The sequence below is a fragment of the Bufo bufo genome, chromosome 6 (genome assembly GCF_905171765.1).
Source record: "Bufo bufo chromosome 6, aBufBuf1.1, whole genome shotgun sequence".
Classification (NCBI taxonomy): domain Eukaryota; kingdom Metazoa; phylum Chordata; class Amphibia; order Anura; family Bufonidae; genus Bufo; species Bufo bufo.
Window position 1 is genome coordinate 297,722,486 of NC_053394.1, and position 17,556 is coordinate 297,740,041.

The following is a 17,556-nucleotide window of genomic DNA, read 5'->3' on the forward strand; positions in this document are numbered from 1 at the left end:
CGCCCAAGAATTCACCCAGAGGACCATGTATGAATGTCTAATCATCTGCAAGTGTTCAAATGCAGTTGGCAGAGAAACTGTCAGCCCGGACAGAGTAGACTGGGCAAAATGCCTGATTTGAGTATAAAAATAGTTAGCAGAGATGGCGAGATTATGTTTGATTTGAAGCGCCGGGAAAGACAGCAACTCCCTTGAGAACAGATCAACCACATCCACCAGGTGGAATATACCTCTTTGGAACCAAAACGTGGTGGTTAAAGTGGTGAGAGTATGCTGTAGCAATGGATGGTAGAGAAAGGATGTCATGGAAGACTGTTTGGAAGCTCAGGGGAATTTACTGCTATAGACTCTCCATATGGATCTAGTAATCGCCATAGGGCCAAGAAGGTCTCTAGAATTAGGAGGACATTCCAGAATTTTATACATTCTAGACTTTTATAGGATACCACAGATAGGTTGAGAACTCTTTCAAGGGAATAGTTGAGAAATTACATTTTTTGGTCTGTTGTCCTTTGTGATGGTGCTGGCTGTTGTTTACTGAGGTCATAAGACCCATTAACCAAAAATGTACAGTTCCTATAGGTGGGACCCCACTTTTTGGAATTCCTGGCATATCCTATGATGACAAATATCATATTTTTTTTTTTTTTACTCTAACTAACCATAGACTATACAACATGGCTGTTGCCTGGCTGTTACTGAGGTCATGGCACCATTGCTACCATTAGCATCCAGGCCAAAGTTATACTATCTCTAAACACATCTAATACACATGCTGGTTAAAAAGAAAAAAAAGTTTTAAAAAAAATTCAGAAAGACACAGAGCTCACCAATGTTCTTGTGAAATTCTTACTACAATACATGTAAATATGAGTATATTTCATATATTGAGTCCTACTAGTGTTTGCAGAAAAATACCAGTCTGACTGTCCCAGATTGCAATTCACTGATACTACTCAACCTATAAATCACCAATGAGAACTGACGGAGAATGAAGAGGTTGCTTCATAGTATATTTTAGATGACTAAACATTTTAATTAAAGGGTTCAGTCATTGTTGATCTCTCCCACCCTAATAATAAGTAGTCATTTTATCAGATGCAGGAAGAAAATAGGCTTGGACAGTATTTTGCTGTTAGAACCCAATATATCAATATGGCACACCCACATCACTGCTATATAAAATGACAACCCTCCACAATATTATGTTCCATCCAGTTCCATCACTTCTGTAGACTGTGTAGGTTATAACTGTGCTTCTGAAAACCATGGCAAATCAATATAAAAGGAATGGAGGAGTTAGTTACGGGTCTAGTTCTTCTAATTATAGTTTTAATGCCAGCAGTTCATCTTTTAGACAATGTGGTAGTGGTGGAGGTGGTGGTTTAGGCTTTGGTGGTGTCCAGTGTATAACATGTCATCCTGATGGGTATGGTAGTGGCTCAGGAGGAAACTTTGGTGGTGCTGTGTCAGGAGGTAGTTTTGGTGGGGGCACAGGTGTCGTATTTGGTGGTAACTCAGGAGGTGCATTTGGCAGTGGCTCTGGATTTGGCTTTGGTGGTGGCTCAGGAGGTGCCTTTAGTAGTGGCTCAGTTGGAGTTTTTGGCTATGGTGGTGGCAGCTTTGGGGGAGGTGTTGGCACTGGTGGATTTGGTGGAAATGACGGATTACTCTCTGGAAATGAAAAGCAAACAATGCAAAACCTAAATGACCGCCTGGCCACATATTTAGATAAAGTCCATGCTTTAGAAGAGGCAAATGCAGACCTTGAGGCTAAAATCAAGAACTGGTATGACCAGAATAGCAGTAGTTCTACCACAACAGGAGGAAAAGACTACAGCCAATATTTACAAACAATTGAAGACCTCCAAACTCAGGTGAGAAAGAATAATCTTGACAGTAACATTATTTTGCATAGATGGAAATCAGTTCTATAATTTCAGAAATTAATATATTTTGTCATTTTCTCCCAAAAATTAGAAGGTGACGTGTTTTGGTTCCTTGCATTCTGATCTGTCATAGTCACAGAGGACCAGGGGCCTGATTACAGAGATAAAACAGGCCCCTTTCAGTAGCTGTTAGATGCCAACAGTCCCCTAGCCACCTAGGACTGGAGAGTCTGGTGCCCCTTTCCTGTTATCATTACTCTACTATGTTTTCACTTTCTTCGTTTTCTAACATTGTAGCACTTGTGGAAACCACAGACCTTTGCTTTTTCCCACCAACCATTAAAACAAGGTTGGACCCAACTTTGAATAGGCCTCTAACACCAGGGACCCAATAGCATTTGCATGGGTAACCTCTATGGCACATGCACCCAAGGTACTGCCATGTTATTGTAATATTTAGGGACTTAAAGAGGTATTATGCATTTATAGGGTCTCAGCACAGCTACTTGTTGAACTGTTTCTGTAAGGATACATGCACACAACCATTGTGCGTTTTGCGGTCCGCAAAACACGGATGGCGTCCGTGTGCGTTCCGTAATTTGCAGAACGGCACGGACAGCCTTTAACCCCTTAAGGACCGGGCTCATTTTCACTTTAAGGACTAGGGCAATTTTTTGCAAATCTGGCCAGTGTCACTTTATGTGTGAATAACTTTAAAACGCTTTTACTTATCCAGGCCTTTCTGAGATAGTTTTTCCTCACATATTGTACTTCATGACACTGGTAAAATGGAGTAAAAAAAAAATCATTTTTATTTATAAAAAATACCAAATGTACCAAAAATTTTGAAAAATTTGCAAATTTCCAAGTTTCAATTTCTCTACTTCTTTAATACATAGTAATACATCCCAAAAGTGATTAATTTACATTCCCCATATGTCTACTTCTTGTTTGAATTATTTTGGGAATGCCATTTTATTTTTGGGGGACATTACAAGGCTTAGAAGTTTAGAAGCAAATCTTGAAATTTTTCTGAAATTTTCCAAAACTCACATTTTAAGGACAAGTTCAGGTCTGAAGTCACTTTGTGAGGCTTACATAATATAAACCACCCAAATGACCTAAAGGGTTAACAAAGTTTGTAAAATCAGTTTTGAATACCTTGAGGGGTGTAGTTTCTTAGATGGAGTCACTTTTTTGGAGTTTCTACTCTAGGGGTACATCAGGGGGGCTTCAAATGGGACATGGTGTCAAAAAAACAGTCCAGCAAAATCTGCCTTCCAAAAACCATATGGCATTCACTTCCTTCTGTGTCCTGCCGTTTGGCCATACAGCAGTTTACGACCACATATGGGGTGTTTCTGTAAACTACAGAATCAGGGCAATAAATATTAAGTTTTGTTTGGCTGTTAACCCTTGCTTTGTTACTCAAAAAATGGCTTAAAATTTGCACACAAAAAATAGCTGTTTTGGGACCGTTTTTATTTTTTGTTATTTACATAATTGATCTGAAAGGTTAGATCGTGTGCTATTTCTATAGAGCAGGTTGTTCGGACGTGACAATACCAAATCTGACTACTTTTTGCGGGGTTTTGTTTCAGTTTTACATAATAAATCATTTTTGAAAAAATATATTTTTTAGTGTCTCCACATTCTGAAAGCCATATATATTTTTTTGTTGGGGCGACTGTCTTATGTAGCGGTTCATTTTTTGTGGGATGAAATGTCGGTTTTATCAGCACTATCTTGGGGTGCATATGACATTTGGTCGCTTGCTATTACACTTTTTGTGATGTAAGGTGACAAAAATGGCTTTTGACACTGTATTTATATAAAATTTTTGCTGTGATCACCTGAAGGGGTTAGGTCATGTGTGATATTTATAGAGCAGGTTTTTACGGACGCGGCGATACTTAATATGTATACTTTTTTTATTTATTTAAGTTTACACAATAATATAATTTTTTAAACAAAAAAGAAATCATGTTTTAATGTCTCCATAGTCTGAGAGCCATATTTTTTATTTTTTGGGGCGATTGTCCTATGTAGGGGCTCATTTTTTGCGGGATGAGATGATGGTTTGATTGGTACAATTTTAGGGGCATAAAACTTTTTGATTGCTTGCTATTACACTTTTTGTGATGTGAGGCGACAAAAATGGCTTTTTTGACAATGTTTTTATTTTAATTTTTTTACGGTATTTACCTGAGGGGTTAGGTCATGTGATATTTTTATAGAGCAGGTTCTTACGGACGCGACGATACCTAATATGTATATATTTTTTTTTTTTTGTACTTTAACACAATAACAGCATTTTAGAAAAAAAAAATCATGTTTTAGTGTCTCCATAGTATGAGAGCCATATTTTTTTTAACTTTTTGGGCAATTGTCTCGTGTAGGGGCTAATTTTTTTGCGGGATGAGGTGCGGATTTGATAGGTACCATTTCGGCGTACTGTCACCACCAGACATCTGAGAAGCTCTGACAGACGTCCTTCAGAACCTCCTCCTTGAGGTTCCTTTTGTTTTGCTTTCATTTTCTCATCTCGTTAGCCTCTCTCAGCTGTCATGTAGTTGCACTGATTGCATCCCTTTAAATCCCTTCCCATACTGCTTCACTTTGCGGTTTATACAACTTCCTGGAGTGTATGCATGCTGGATGCTTCTACAGATAAGTTTTGTTCATTCATTTGTATTTTCCTGTTTGCTGGATCTCAGGTGACCCTGACTCCCTCCGTATCAAGTGTAGGGAGCCGGTGGTCGTGTCCCCTCACTATTATAGGGTGTTCAGGTGTTATACAGTCGAGGTACGAGGATATGCGATCTTCTACCATTGAGAATTTTGCATAGGCTGAGCAGTTAGGGAGAGAGTCAGGTCTGTTGCAGGGCTCCCCCTTTTGTTCCTTAGTTTTGGATCCAGTCAGTCGGATCTTCCTTTTGTGTCTTCTTGTTTGCTGTACACCTTCCGTGACATTATAAACCGCCAAAACCGTCTTAAGCATGAATCCGGTTTCAACCTTGATTGACCGCATGCAGGGTCTTTCACTGGAGGTAGAAGATCTCCGGAAAACTGTCTCTCAGTTTGAGGTGACCGTTTCTGCTTGCGTTCATGGAGTTTGTTCTGAGCCTAAGATCTCGCTTCCGGATACGTTCTCCGGGGGTAGTGAGAATTTTGTTTGTTTTAGAGAGGCTTGCAAACTCCATTTTCGCTTACTTCCCCATTCCTCTGGTGATGAGGAGCGGAGGGTGGGGATCATCATCTCGCTGCTCAGGGATAACGCTCAGTCTTGGGCTTTTTCGCTGCCGGTGGGGGCACGGCCCCTCCGTTCAGTGTATGAATTTTTTTTAGCCCTGGGTCAGATATATGATGATCCGGATCATATTGCTCTGGCTGAGTCTAGACTACGTCTTTTATGCCAGAGTAAACAATTCGGAGATGGGCAGCTGATACTGGTTGGAACGATGCTGCACTCCAAAGTCAATTTTGCCATGGTCTTTCAGAGGGATTGAAAGATGCATTTACCTTTCATGAGAGACCTACCTCCTTGGACTCTGCCATGTCTCGGGCCGTTCGTATTGACAGGCGTCTTAGAGAGAGAGGAGAGATCACTCCTTCCTGTCATACTCAGTCCAAGGACAGTGCGGCGGTCTCATTCTGTGCACAGGGGTCTCAGTCGCTCTCAATCCCTTCTGAGCAGGGGCCCATGCAGCTGGGTTTGCTTGCCTCTGACAATAGAGGATTCAGCTCTCATGGGAAGGTTTGTTTCTGTTGTGGAGGTATAAATCATTTGGCAAATGTTTGTCCCTCTAGGAGATTCAGGCAGTTTTTTGAGAGTAATAAAGAAACAAAAAGAAAAAAGTCCTCTAAAAACGTTCCATCTGTTACTATTGGCAAGGTTGATGCTGAAATTGAAGGTTTTCCGTTTGCTTGTAGTTCCCGTTTTGTCCTACCTGCCAGGGTGGCGCTAGAGAGCAAGAATATTTTTTTGTGAGATTATTGTAGATAGTGGAGCAGCTGTCAATCTTATTGATAATCAATTTGCTATAACTCATGGTTTCCAGGTATGCACTTTGGGAAAGGATATACCTGTTTTTTCTATTGATTCCGTTCCACTTTCTCAGAAATCGTTAAAGGGCATAGTTCACAATATCCGTTTGATTGTGAGTGATACTCATGTTGAGGATGTGTCATGTTTCATCCTAAACGGGTTGCCTACTCCTCTAGTGTTGGGGCTACCCTGGCTCACTAAACATAACCCCACAATTGATTGGCAAGCGAGGCAAATAAATGGTTGGAGTGACTTTTGCAGAGAGAATTGCCTCACGACATCTGTTTCAGAGGTTTCTACTAAGACTGTACCATCTTTTCTCTCTGAATTTTCGGATGTGTTTTCTGAGAGTGGTGTTCAGGAATTGCCCCCTCACAGGGAGTACGATTGCCCTATTCATCTCACCCCAGGCGCCAAGCTGCCTAAATCTCGTTTATACAATCACTCCCAACCTGAAAGGGTCGCTATGCGTGCTTATACAGTTGCAAGAAAAAGTATGTGAACCCTTTGGAATGATATGGATTTCTGCACAAATTGGTCATAAAATGTGATCTGATCTTCATCTAAGTGACAACAATAGACAATCACAGTCTGCTTAAACTAATAACACACAAAGAATTAAATGTTACCATGTTTTTTTTGAACACACCATGTAAACATTCACAGTGCAGGTGGAAAAAGTATGTGAACCCTTGGATTTAATAACTGGTTGAACCTCCTTTGGCAGCAATAACTTCAACCAAACGTTTCTTGTAGTTGCAGATCAGACGTGCACAACGGTCAGGAGTAATTCTTGACCATTCCTCTTTACAGAACTGTTTCAGTTCAGCAATATTCTTGGGATGTCTGATGTGAATTGCTTTCTTGAGGTCATGCCACAGCATCTCAATCGGGTTGAGGTCAGGACTCTGACTGGCCCACTCAAGAAGGCGTATTTTCTTCTTTTTAGGCAATTCTGTTGTTGATTTACTTCTATGCTTTGGGTCGTTGTCCTGTTGCAACACTCATCTTCTGTTGAGCTTCAGTTGGTGGACAGATGGCCTTAAGTTCTCCTGCAAAATGTCTTGATAAACTGGGAATTCATTTTTCCTTCGATGAGAGCAATCCGTCCAGGCCCTGACACAGCAAAGCAGCCCCAAACCATGATGCCCCCACCACCATACTTCACAGTTGGGATGAGGTTTTGATGTTGGTGTGCTGTGCCTCTTTTTCTCCACACATAATGTTGTGTGTTTTTTCCAAACAACTCAACTTTGGTTTCATCTGTCCACAGAATATTTTGCCAGTACTGCTGTGGAACATCCAGGTGCTCTTGTGCAAACTGTAAACGTGCAGCAATGTTTTTTTTGGACAGCAGTGGCTTCCTCTGTGGTACCTTCCCATGAAATCCATTATTGTTTAGTGTTTTACGTATCGTAGATTCGCTAACAGGGATGTTAGCATATGCCAGAGACTTTTGTAAGTCTTTAGCTGACACTCTAGGATTCTTCTTCACCTCATTGAGCAGTCTGCGCTGTGCTCTTGCAGTCATCTTTACAGGACGGCCACTCCTAGGGAGAGTAGCAGCAGTGCTGAACTTTCTCCATTTATAGACAATTTGTCTTACCGTGGACTGATGAACAGCAAGGCTTTTGGAGATACTTTTATAACCCTTTCCAGCTTTATGCAAGTCAACAATTCTTAATCGTAGGTCTTCTGAGAGCTCTTTTGTGCGAGGCATCATTCACATCAGGCAATGCTTCTTGTGAAAAGCAAACCCAGAACTGGTGTGTGTTTTTTATAGGGCAGCGCAGCTCTAACCAACACCTCCAATCTCATCTCATTGATTGGACTCCAGATGGCTGACACCTCACTCCAATTAGCTTTTGGAGATGTCATTAGTCTAGGGATTCACATACTTTTTCCACCTGCACTGTGAATGTTTACATGGTGTGTTTAATAAAAATATGGTAACATTTAATTATTTGTGTGTTATTAGTTTAAGCAGACTGTGATTGTCTATTGTTCTGACTTAGATGAAGATCAGATCACATTTTATGACCAATTTGTGCAGAAATCCATATCATTCCAAAGGGTTCACATACTTTTTCTTGCAACTGTATCTCTGAGAGTCTGAGAAAGGGACACATACGACCCTCGAAGTCACCTGTTGCAGCTGTTTTTTTCTTTGTTAAGAAAAAAGATGGTTCTCTAAGACCATGTCTGGATTTCAGGGAGCTGAACAGTATCACAATTCGTGACCCTTATCCGCTTCCTCTGATCCCGGACCTGTTTAACCAGATTGTTGGGGCTAAAGTTTTTTCCAAATTGGATCTAAAAGGGGCATACAACCTGGTCAGGGTCAGAGAAGGAGACGAATGGAAGACGGCCTTCAATACCCCTGAGGGCCATTTTGAGAATTTGGTTATGCCTTTTGGTTTGATGAATGCTCCAGCCGTCTTTCAGCATTTTGTGAACAGCATTTTTTATCATTTAATGGGGAAATTTGTATTAGTGTATCTGGATGACATTTAGATTTTTTCTCCTGATTTCAAAACTCATAAGGAACATTTACGTCAGGTCTTGCTCATCCTGCGGGAGAATAAATTGTACGCTAAACTGGAAAAATGTGTGTTTGCGGTTCCAGAAATTCAATTTCTGGGGTTTCTTCTCTCCGCTTCTGGTTTTCGCATGGACCCCGAGAAGGTCCGCGCTGTGCTTGAGTGGGAGCTTCCTGAGAATCAGAAGGCGCTGATGCGTTTTCTGGGTTTTGCCAATTATTACAGGAAGTTTATTTTGAATTATTCCTCTGTTGTTAAACCACTCACTGATATGAGTAGAAAGGGGGTAGATTTTTCCTCCTGGTCGGTAGAGGCGCGTAAGGCCTTTTCTAATATCAAGGAGAGTTTTGCTTGCGCTCCCATCTTGGTACAACCTGATATTTCTCTACCCTTCATAGTTGAGGTTGATGCTTCTGAGGTGGGTGTGGGTGCGGTCTTGTCTCAGGGTCCCTCTCCTGCCAAATGGCGACCGTGTGCCTTTTTCTCGAAGAAACTCTCCTCCGCAGAGAGAAATTACGATGTGGGAGATAGGGAGTTGTTGGCCATCAAGTTAGCTTTTGAGGAATGGCGCCATTGGCTAGAGGGAGCCAGACACCCTATTACCGTGTTTACTGACCATAAGAATCTGGCCTACTTGGAGTCAGCCAAGCGTCTGAACCCGAGACAGGCCAGATGGTCTTTGTTCTTTTCAAGGTTTAATTTTGTGGTCACCTTCCACCCTGGGGTTAAGAATGTGAAGGCGGATGCCCTGTCACGTTGTTTTCCGGGAGGTGGGAATTTTGAATACCCGGGTCCCATTTTGGCTGAAGGTGTGGTGGTCTCTGCTCTTTATCCTGAATTGGAGGCAGAGGTTCAGGTAGCCCAGTCAGAGGCTCCTGATCTTTGTCCTCCTGGGAGGTTGTTTGTGCCTCTCGCTTTAAGACACAAGATTTTTAAGGAGTACCACGATACTGTCCTTGCTGGGCACCCGGGGGCAAGAGCCACAGTGGATCTCATCGCTCGGAGATTCTGGTGGCCGGCGCTTCGTAAGTCGGTTGAGGGCTTTGTGGCAGCCTGCGAGACCTGCGCTCGTGCCAAAGTCCCTCATTCACGGCCATCAGGTCCTCTCCTTCCGTTACCCATTCCTTCCCGTCCTTGGACACATCTGTCCATGAACTTCATTACGGACCTGCCTCGTTCCTCGGGGAAGACTGTGATTCTGGTGGTGGTGGACCGTTTTAGCAAAATGGTGCATTTCATTCCTTTTCCTGGCTTGCCCAATGCTAAGATGCTGGCGCAGGCATTTATTGATCACATTGTCAAATTGCATGGTATTGCTTCAGACATAGTCTCTGATAGGGGCACACAGTTTGTTTCCAGATTCTGGCAGGCTTTCTGTTCTCACTTGGTGGTTCGGTTGTCATTCTCTTCTGCTTTCCACCCGCAGTCAAATGGTCAGAGCGCGTCAATCAGAATCTGGAGACATATCTGCGCTGTTTTGTGGCGGAGAATCAGGAGGATTGGTGTTCTTTTTTGTCCCTTGCAGAGTTTGCTTTAAATAACCGTCGTCAGGAGTCCTCTGATAAGTCACCATTTTTTGGTGCATATGGGTTTCATCCGCAGTTTGGGACATTCTCTGGAGAGGGGTCTTCTGGTTTGTCTGATGAGGACAGATTCTCCTCATCTTTGTCATCGATTTGGCAAAAGATTCAGGATAATCTAAAGAGCATGAGTGAGAGATATAAGCGTGTGGCGGATAAGAGACGTGTGCCTGGTCCGGACCTGAATGTTGGTGATCTGGTGTGGTTGTCTACTAAGAATATCAAATTGAAGGTTCCCTCCTGGAAGTTGGGTCCTAAGTTTATTGGGCCTTACAAGATCTTGTCCGTCATCAATCCTGTTGCCTACCGTCTTGATCTTCCTCAGACTTGGAAGATCCATAATGTTTTTCATAAGTCCTTATTAAAACCTTATGTCCAACCCATTGTACCCTCGTCTTTGCCTCCTCCTCCAATTGTGGTTGATGGTAATCTTGAATTTCAGGTCTCTAGGATTGTGGATTCTCGTGTTGTCTGCGGTTCTCTCCAGTACCTCATTCATTGGGAGGGTTATGGTCCTGAGGAGAGGATGTGGGTCCCAGTGACGGACATTAAGGCCACTCGTCTCATCAGGGCTTTCCATAGGTCCCATCCTGAGAAGGTGGGCTCTGAGTGTCCGGAGTCCACTCGTAGAAGGAGGGGTACTGTCACCACCAGACATCTGAGAAGCTCTGACAGACGTCCTTCAGAACCTCCTCCTTGAGGTTCCTTTTGTTTTGCTTTCATTTTCTCATCTCGTTAGCCTCTCTCAGCTGTCATGTAGTTGCACTGATTGCATCCCTTTAAATCCCTTCCCATACTGCTTCACTTTGCGGTTTATACAACTTCCTGGAGTGTATGCATGCTGGATGCTTCTACAGATAAGTTTTGTTCATTCATTTGTATTTTCCTGTTTGCTGGATCTCAGGTGACCCTGACTCCCTCCGTATCAAGTGTAGGGAGCCGGTGGTCATGTCCCCTCACTATTATAGGGTGTTCAGGTGTTATACAGTCGAGGTACGAGGATATGCGATCTTCTACCATTGAGAATTTTGCATAGGCTGAGCAGTTAGGGAGAGAGTCAGGTCTGTTGCAGGGCTCCCCCTTTTGTTCCTTAGTTTTGGATCCAGTCAGTCGGATCTTCCTTTTGTGTCTTCTTGTTTGCTGTACACCTTCCGTGACACGTACATACGACTTTTTTGATCACTTTTATTATACTTTTTGGGAAGTAAGGTGGGCAAAATGTAAATTTCATCATCATTTTTATTATTATTTTTTTATGGCGTTCACCTTGCAGGGAAAGTAACATGAACGTTTCATAGATCAGGTCATTACGGATGCGGTGATATCAAACATGTGTAATGCATTTTTATTTATTTTTTTAATCAGTGATAAATGTTTTTTGTTTTATTTTATATATTTTTTTTTACCCAGACCCACTTGGTTCTTGAAGATCCAGTGGGTATGATGTCTGTATAATACAATACAGTACGCTATATCGTGTACTGTACTGTATTTTCACTTTACACCTAGTCTGATCAGACTTCTGCCTTTAGCAGAAGTCTGATCAGACTTAGCCTTACCATGGCAAGCAGGAAGCCTGTGAAGGCGTCCAGTTACCATGTTAACCATCACCCGCTGCCACAACAGAGCAGCGGGTGATGGGGAGGGAGGGGGGCCCCCTCCCTCTGTGATCACGTAAATAATAAGGGGCTGAAACGGCACAGCAGCCCCCGATGGGAGAGGGAGGGAGCTCCCTCCCTGTTAACCCCTTCCATACAGCGGTCCCTAAAGACCGCGGCATAGAAGGGTTTGAACGGCTGACATCTGTGCCAGCACAGATGTCAGCCGTTTCAAGCAGAGTGTCAGCAATGTGCTGATACTCTGCTAACCACTTGGCCATTCTGAGAGAGGGGGCGGGCGGATGATCGCGCGCCCACCCGCCCGCACCGCGCACACCGCCTGCCCCCCTCCCCGCACAGCCCGCTAGCACATAACAATGAGGGCTGCAGGGGGGGAGTTAAAAATGAAAAGATCTGTCATTTCCACGGGGATCAGAAACTGCCATAAAGCGCTGCAAACCGCAGGTCTGAATTGACCTGCAGTTTGCAGCGATCACCAATACGGGGGGGTCACAGGACCCCCCTCGGCATTGTCACAGAGTGCCTGCTGAATGATTTCAGCAGGCACTCTGTTCCGATCACCGCTCGCCACGCAGCGGTGATCGGAAATACACAGGACGTACAGGTACACCCTCTGTCCTTAGTACCTGTATGCCCTGTTTCCCCAAGAGGTTAATATAACTGCCTATTCTTGTCCGCAAAGCGCGGACAAGAATAGGACAGGTTATATTTTTTTTTGTGGACCTCGGAATGGAGCAACGGATCTTTTGCGCCCCCATTGCGGCCAAAACTGCGGCTCAGATGCGGACCAAAACAATGGCCGTGTGCACGAGGCCTTACACTGATATACTTCACTGAAAGGTTTTGTGTTCAGGTACAGTCACCTCTCTATTGAAGTAAATGGAGAGTGCAGCAGCAAATCCCCCATTCTCCTCCCATTCTCCCAATAGCTGAAAGTTCCAATGGTGGAACCCATTCCCAGCAGATATTTATGTATTAAATGTGCAAAAAATACTTAAGGTATCATTCTAAAACTCAATATGTTTGGATTAACTCTTCTTATTCTATGTGCAGATACAAAATACAGTTAACGACAATGCAAGCATCATTTTGGCAATTGACAATTCTCGACTGGCAGTAGATGATTTCAGGATGAAGTAAGTAAAGAAGTTTCTGTTTGAATGTCTAAACCTAACCCTTGAAAATGATTAGAGATGAGCGAATCGAAGTTCACGAAGTGGAATTCGATACGAATTTCAGGAAAATATTGATTGGATTCTGCCTTTTTCCAGTGTACTTAGTGCATGGGGAGATGTCAGCAGACGCTAGGGACAGTGCTAGCATAGACTTCATTGTGCTGAAAAAACGATTTAAAAGTTCAGGGAAAGATTAGTCAAGGTGTAGGGAAAGGATAGTGAGGCACCATCCACACTATAAAACAGGCATCCTCAAACTGCGGCCCTCCAGCTGTTGCAAAACTACAACTCCCAGCATACCCGAACAGCCTACAGGTATCAGCCTACAGCAGGGCATTGTGGGAGTTGTAGTTTTACAACAGCTGGAGGGCCGCAGTTTAAGGATGCCTGCTATAAAAGGAGAACAGGGTGCAATAGCAACGATTCTATTACACCTTGCTGCACTTATTGGGGATCTAAATTGCTTTTAGGATGTTTGCACTATATGATAGATCACTAATTCCAGCAAACCTTGCTTGTGATTGGGGTGCAAGTTCTGTGATACAGCCATTTACGGGGTGTATTAATAGGAAAGAAATGTACATCCTATTAGCCTTTCTGCGTTGATTTTACATTGTTTTACTTTTTTTGGGGGGGGGGGGGTTATTATTAGGGGGGAAAAAAGAGAAAAATATATGTCACAATTGCTGTTTAGCGGTGAAGTTAAATAGCACTACAGCCATTTACTAATAGGAATGATACGTACATCCTATTAGCCATCCTGCGTTGATTTTACATTGTTTAACTTTTTTTGAGGGAGTGTATTAATAGAAAAAAAGAAAGGAAAAAAATATATGTGATAATTGCCGTTCAGCGGTGACGTTACATTGGACTACAACCATTTACGGGGTGTATTAATAGGAAAGATACATACGTCCTATTAGCCGTCCTGCGTTGATTTTTTCCATTGTTTAACTTTTTTTGGGGGGGTGTATTAATAGAAAAAAAAAGAAAAAAAAATTTCATAGTTGCCTTTCAGAGGTGAAGTTACATTGTGCTACAACCATTTACGGGGTGTATTAATAGGATAGATACATATGTCCTATTAGCCACTCTGCGTTGATTTTACATTGTTTTACTTTTTTGGGGGAGTGTTTTAATAGGGGGAAAAAATACCGTATTTTTCCCATTATAAGACGCACTTGATGATAAGACGCACCTTGGTTTTTGAGGAGGAAAATAAGAAAAAATAATTTTTGAACCAAAAGGTGTGCTTTTGGTGGGTTTTAAACTAATGGTGGCCTGTGGATGACACTATTACAGTATGGGGGAACTGTGGATGACACTGTTATGGAGGGGATCTGTGGATGAGGCACTGTTATGGGGGCATCTGTGGATGACGCACTGTTATGGGGGCATCTGTGGATGACACTGTTATGGGGGAACTGTGGGTGACTGCTATGGGGATCTGTGGATAATTCTGCTATGGGGATCTGTGGATGATACTGCTATGGGGAAATCTGTGGATGATACTGTTATGGGGGATCTGTGTATGACACTTATGGGGGATATGTGTATGACACAGAGGGTATATAGCATCTTATGCTGGTCCCCTCTGTGTCTTCTCATGTCCCTGTGACCCCCATTACAAGGGCCCCGCTCACAGCTGTCTTCATATGTAAAGATTAGTCATATAACCCTCAACAAGTGGCTCTGCTTTGTTAAAGTACTGTAATCAACTGTAGTAGTACTCACTATCAAGCTAGCAGGCAGGCCGGCAGCGTCACGTCACTCAGTCAGTCATGCTCCTGATCCGCCAGCTTTATTAATGAAGTGGGAGGAGCATGACTGACTGAGCGTTCTAAAGCCTTTTTTTGTCGTGTTTTAGGTGTGCGGGGGGAGGGCTTATTAGCCGTTGTGTGGTGAAGTGAGAAAATTACAGCCCTTTTTGGCGTGTATTAGTGGCAAAAAAAAGTCCAGCGTCATAATTTTTTTACGTTCAAACATTTGGGCCACGGAAGCCTGCCTTTTGCCAGATGAACGCGACGACGGCACGGTGGAAGGTGGAGTGGAGGACAAATGGGAGGAGAGAGGAGAAGGAGAAGAGGCAGGACGTGGAGCGCCGGGAGTGTGGCTTTGTGGGTTCTGACGGCGTTGCTCCCACTGGGCTCGGTGATGGGAGGCCAGGTGCCTTCTTAAGGCGGTCGTCCCTAGGTGAGTGTTGGGCTTACCACGACTTATGCGTTGACAGCACAAGCTGCAGATGGCAATACTATTATCAGCAGCTGACACAATAAAAAAAAGCCCACACTGCGGAGCCATGTGCCGGCGTCCTGGGAGTGCAAGATGTGACAGTGCATGGTGGATGGCTCGCTCCAGATACATTTGCAGTCTGCTTTTGCCTCCTGTGCACTGCAAATTCTGCCAGCTTCTCCTCATTCTCCTCCCTATCTGCTGCTCCGTCTCTCCCTCTGAACTACCCTCCTCTTCCTCTCTTGTGGGCACCCACGTGACGTCCATCGACACGTCATCATCGTCACCTTCACCACCACTGACATTAGAGATCTCGGAGTAGGCAGCAACAGCGGGGACCACCCTCCTTGGGTGGATCTTGGTACTGTCGTCAGACCGCTGGGTTGCTACCTCCTGTTTCTCATCCGATGCCATGAATGGCTGCGCATAGTTAATGTCTGGGAATGGATGGAAAAAAAAATTCTCTGACTCGAGTGGAGGGGCTATGATGGTGGTGGTGGTGTCTTTGGGGGTGCACACAGCAGAGAGTGAGGAGGGTGCAGATACAGAGGATGAGGAGGGTGCAGAAGCGGAAGGCTGAGTGAGCCACTCAACCAACTCTGGTGCGCCCTTTGAAGTTATCGCACGCGCCTTCTCCAACTTCCCACTTAGGATCCAGACCCCTACCATCCCTGCGAAACGGTCTGCCTCTTCCTCTGCCTGTCATTTTCTAAATGACCCTGTGCCTAAGTCCGTAGAGAGGAGCAGTATTTGTGGAGGAAGGTATATCGCAGCCCTCAATCAGTATTTGGTGGAAAAAGGTATATAGCAATAGCACCCCTCAATCAGTATTTGGCGGAAACAGGTATATAGCACCCCTCAATCAGTATCTGGCGAAAACAGGTATCTAGCACCCCTCAATCAGGATTTTGTGGAAGAAGGTATATAGCACCCCTCAATCAGTATTTGGAGAAAACAGGTATATGGCACTCCTCAATCAGTTTTTTGTGGAAGCAGGTGTATCGCAGCCCTCAATCAGTATTTGGTGGAAGAAGGTATATAGCAATTGCACCCCTCAATTAGTATCTTGTGGAAGAAGGTATATGGCACCCCTCAATCAGCTTTTGGCAGAAACAGGTATATAGCACCCTTTAATCAGTATTTGGCGGAAACAAGTATATTGCACCCCTCAATCAGTTTTTTGTGGAAGCAGGTGTATCGCAGCCCTCATTCAGTGTTTGGTGGAAGAAGGTATATGGCACCCCTTATCAGTATTTGGCAGAAACAGGTATATAGCACCCCTAAATCAGTATTTAGAGGAAACAGGTATATGACACACCTCAATCATTATTTTGTGGAAGCAGGTATATCGCAGCCCTCAATCAGTATTTTGTGGAAGCAGGTGTATTGCAGCCCTCAATCAGTATTTGGTGGATAAAGGTATACAGCAATAGCACCCTTCAATCAGTATTTTGTTGAAGTAGGTATATGGCACCCCTCAATCAGTATTTGGCGGAAACAGCTATATGGCACCCCTCAATCAATATTTTGTGGAAGCAGGTGTATCGCAGCCCTAAATCAGTATTTGGTGGAAGAAGGTATATAGCAATAGCACCCCTCAATCAGTATTTTGTGGAAGAAAGTATATAGCACCCTTTAATCAGTATTTGGCAGAAACAGGTATATAGCACCCCTCAATCAGGATTTTGTGGAAGAAGGTATATCGCGGCCCTCAAGCAGTTTTTTATGTCCCTCTATCTACAGTAGCTGCGGTATCGCAGCAGAACCGCACACAACTGCTGCCCAATACAAATACACTATAATATAATTTCTATGTTAAAAAGTATTTTATAAGTATATCACACCCCTCTATATCACACCTATCGATAGCACATCTATTCTAGTCCTTAAAAGGACTTTTGTGGCCCTATTAGCTTGCGTCCCTAACGGTCCCTGCTACAAAATGCAACCTCTCCCTACACTGGCAAAACACATAATGGAAAATGGCTGCCAGATCGGGTTCTGTTATAGGGTTGGGGGTGTGTCCATGTGCTGAAACGTCTCAATTGGTTGTCCTCTCCCACCTGGTGGATGTGTCATGGGTCAAAGTTCGACGCTATGCAAAAAAATATGGCTCGTGCGAAAATCAAGTTCAGCGAATTGCAAATGAGCAAAGTTCACCGCGAATCGACCGCCGGGTGAACCGCAAGGCCATCTCTAAATTTAAAGCCTCCACGTTCTCACGCCGTTGGTCCTACGACAATGTCCGCCTCTGCCTTCTCATCCTCCACTGTGTACTCAGCCTCCACTGCAGGGACAATTCACAGTGCCCCACCAGCATACCACATGTGCAGGGCACGGCGGTGTCACGCTGTTCTGCATCTAGTTTGCCTGGGCAAACGGAGTCACACAGGGGAGGAACTGCTCCGCGTCCTTCATCAAGAAATCGAATCCTGGCTTTCTCCTCGACAACTCAAAATTGGAACCATGGTGA

At 43.7% G+C, this 17,556-nt stretch overlaps 1 protein-coding gene across 1 annotated transcript in view; it reads left to right on the forward strand.

Moving 5' to 3' along the window:
• Positions 1-1,679: 1,679 nt before the first annotated feature.
• Positions 1,680-17,556, forward strand: part of LOC121005685 (keratin, type I cytoskeletal 10-like) — a 46,863-nt gene continuing 30,986 nt past the window's right edge. Inside the window, exons 1-2 of the mRNA XM_040438460.1 lie at positions 1,680-1,877; positions 12,730-12,812. Of these exons, the coding sequence (XP_040294394.1) occupies positions 1,695-1,877; positions 12,730-12,812 (266 nt within the window). The 5' untranslated portion in view covers positions 1,680-1,694. The remainder of the gene's footprint in view (positions 1,878-12,729; positions 12,813-17,556) is intronic.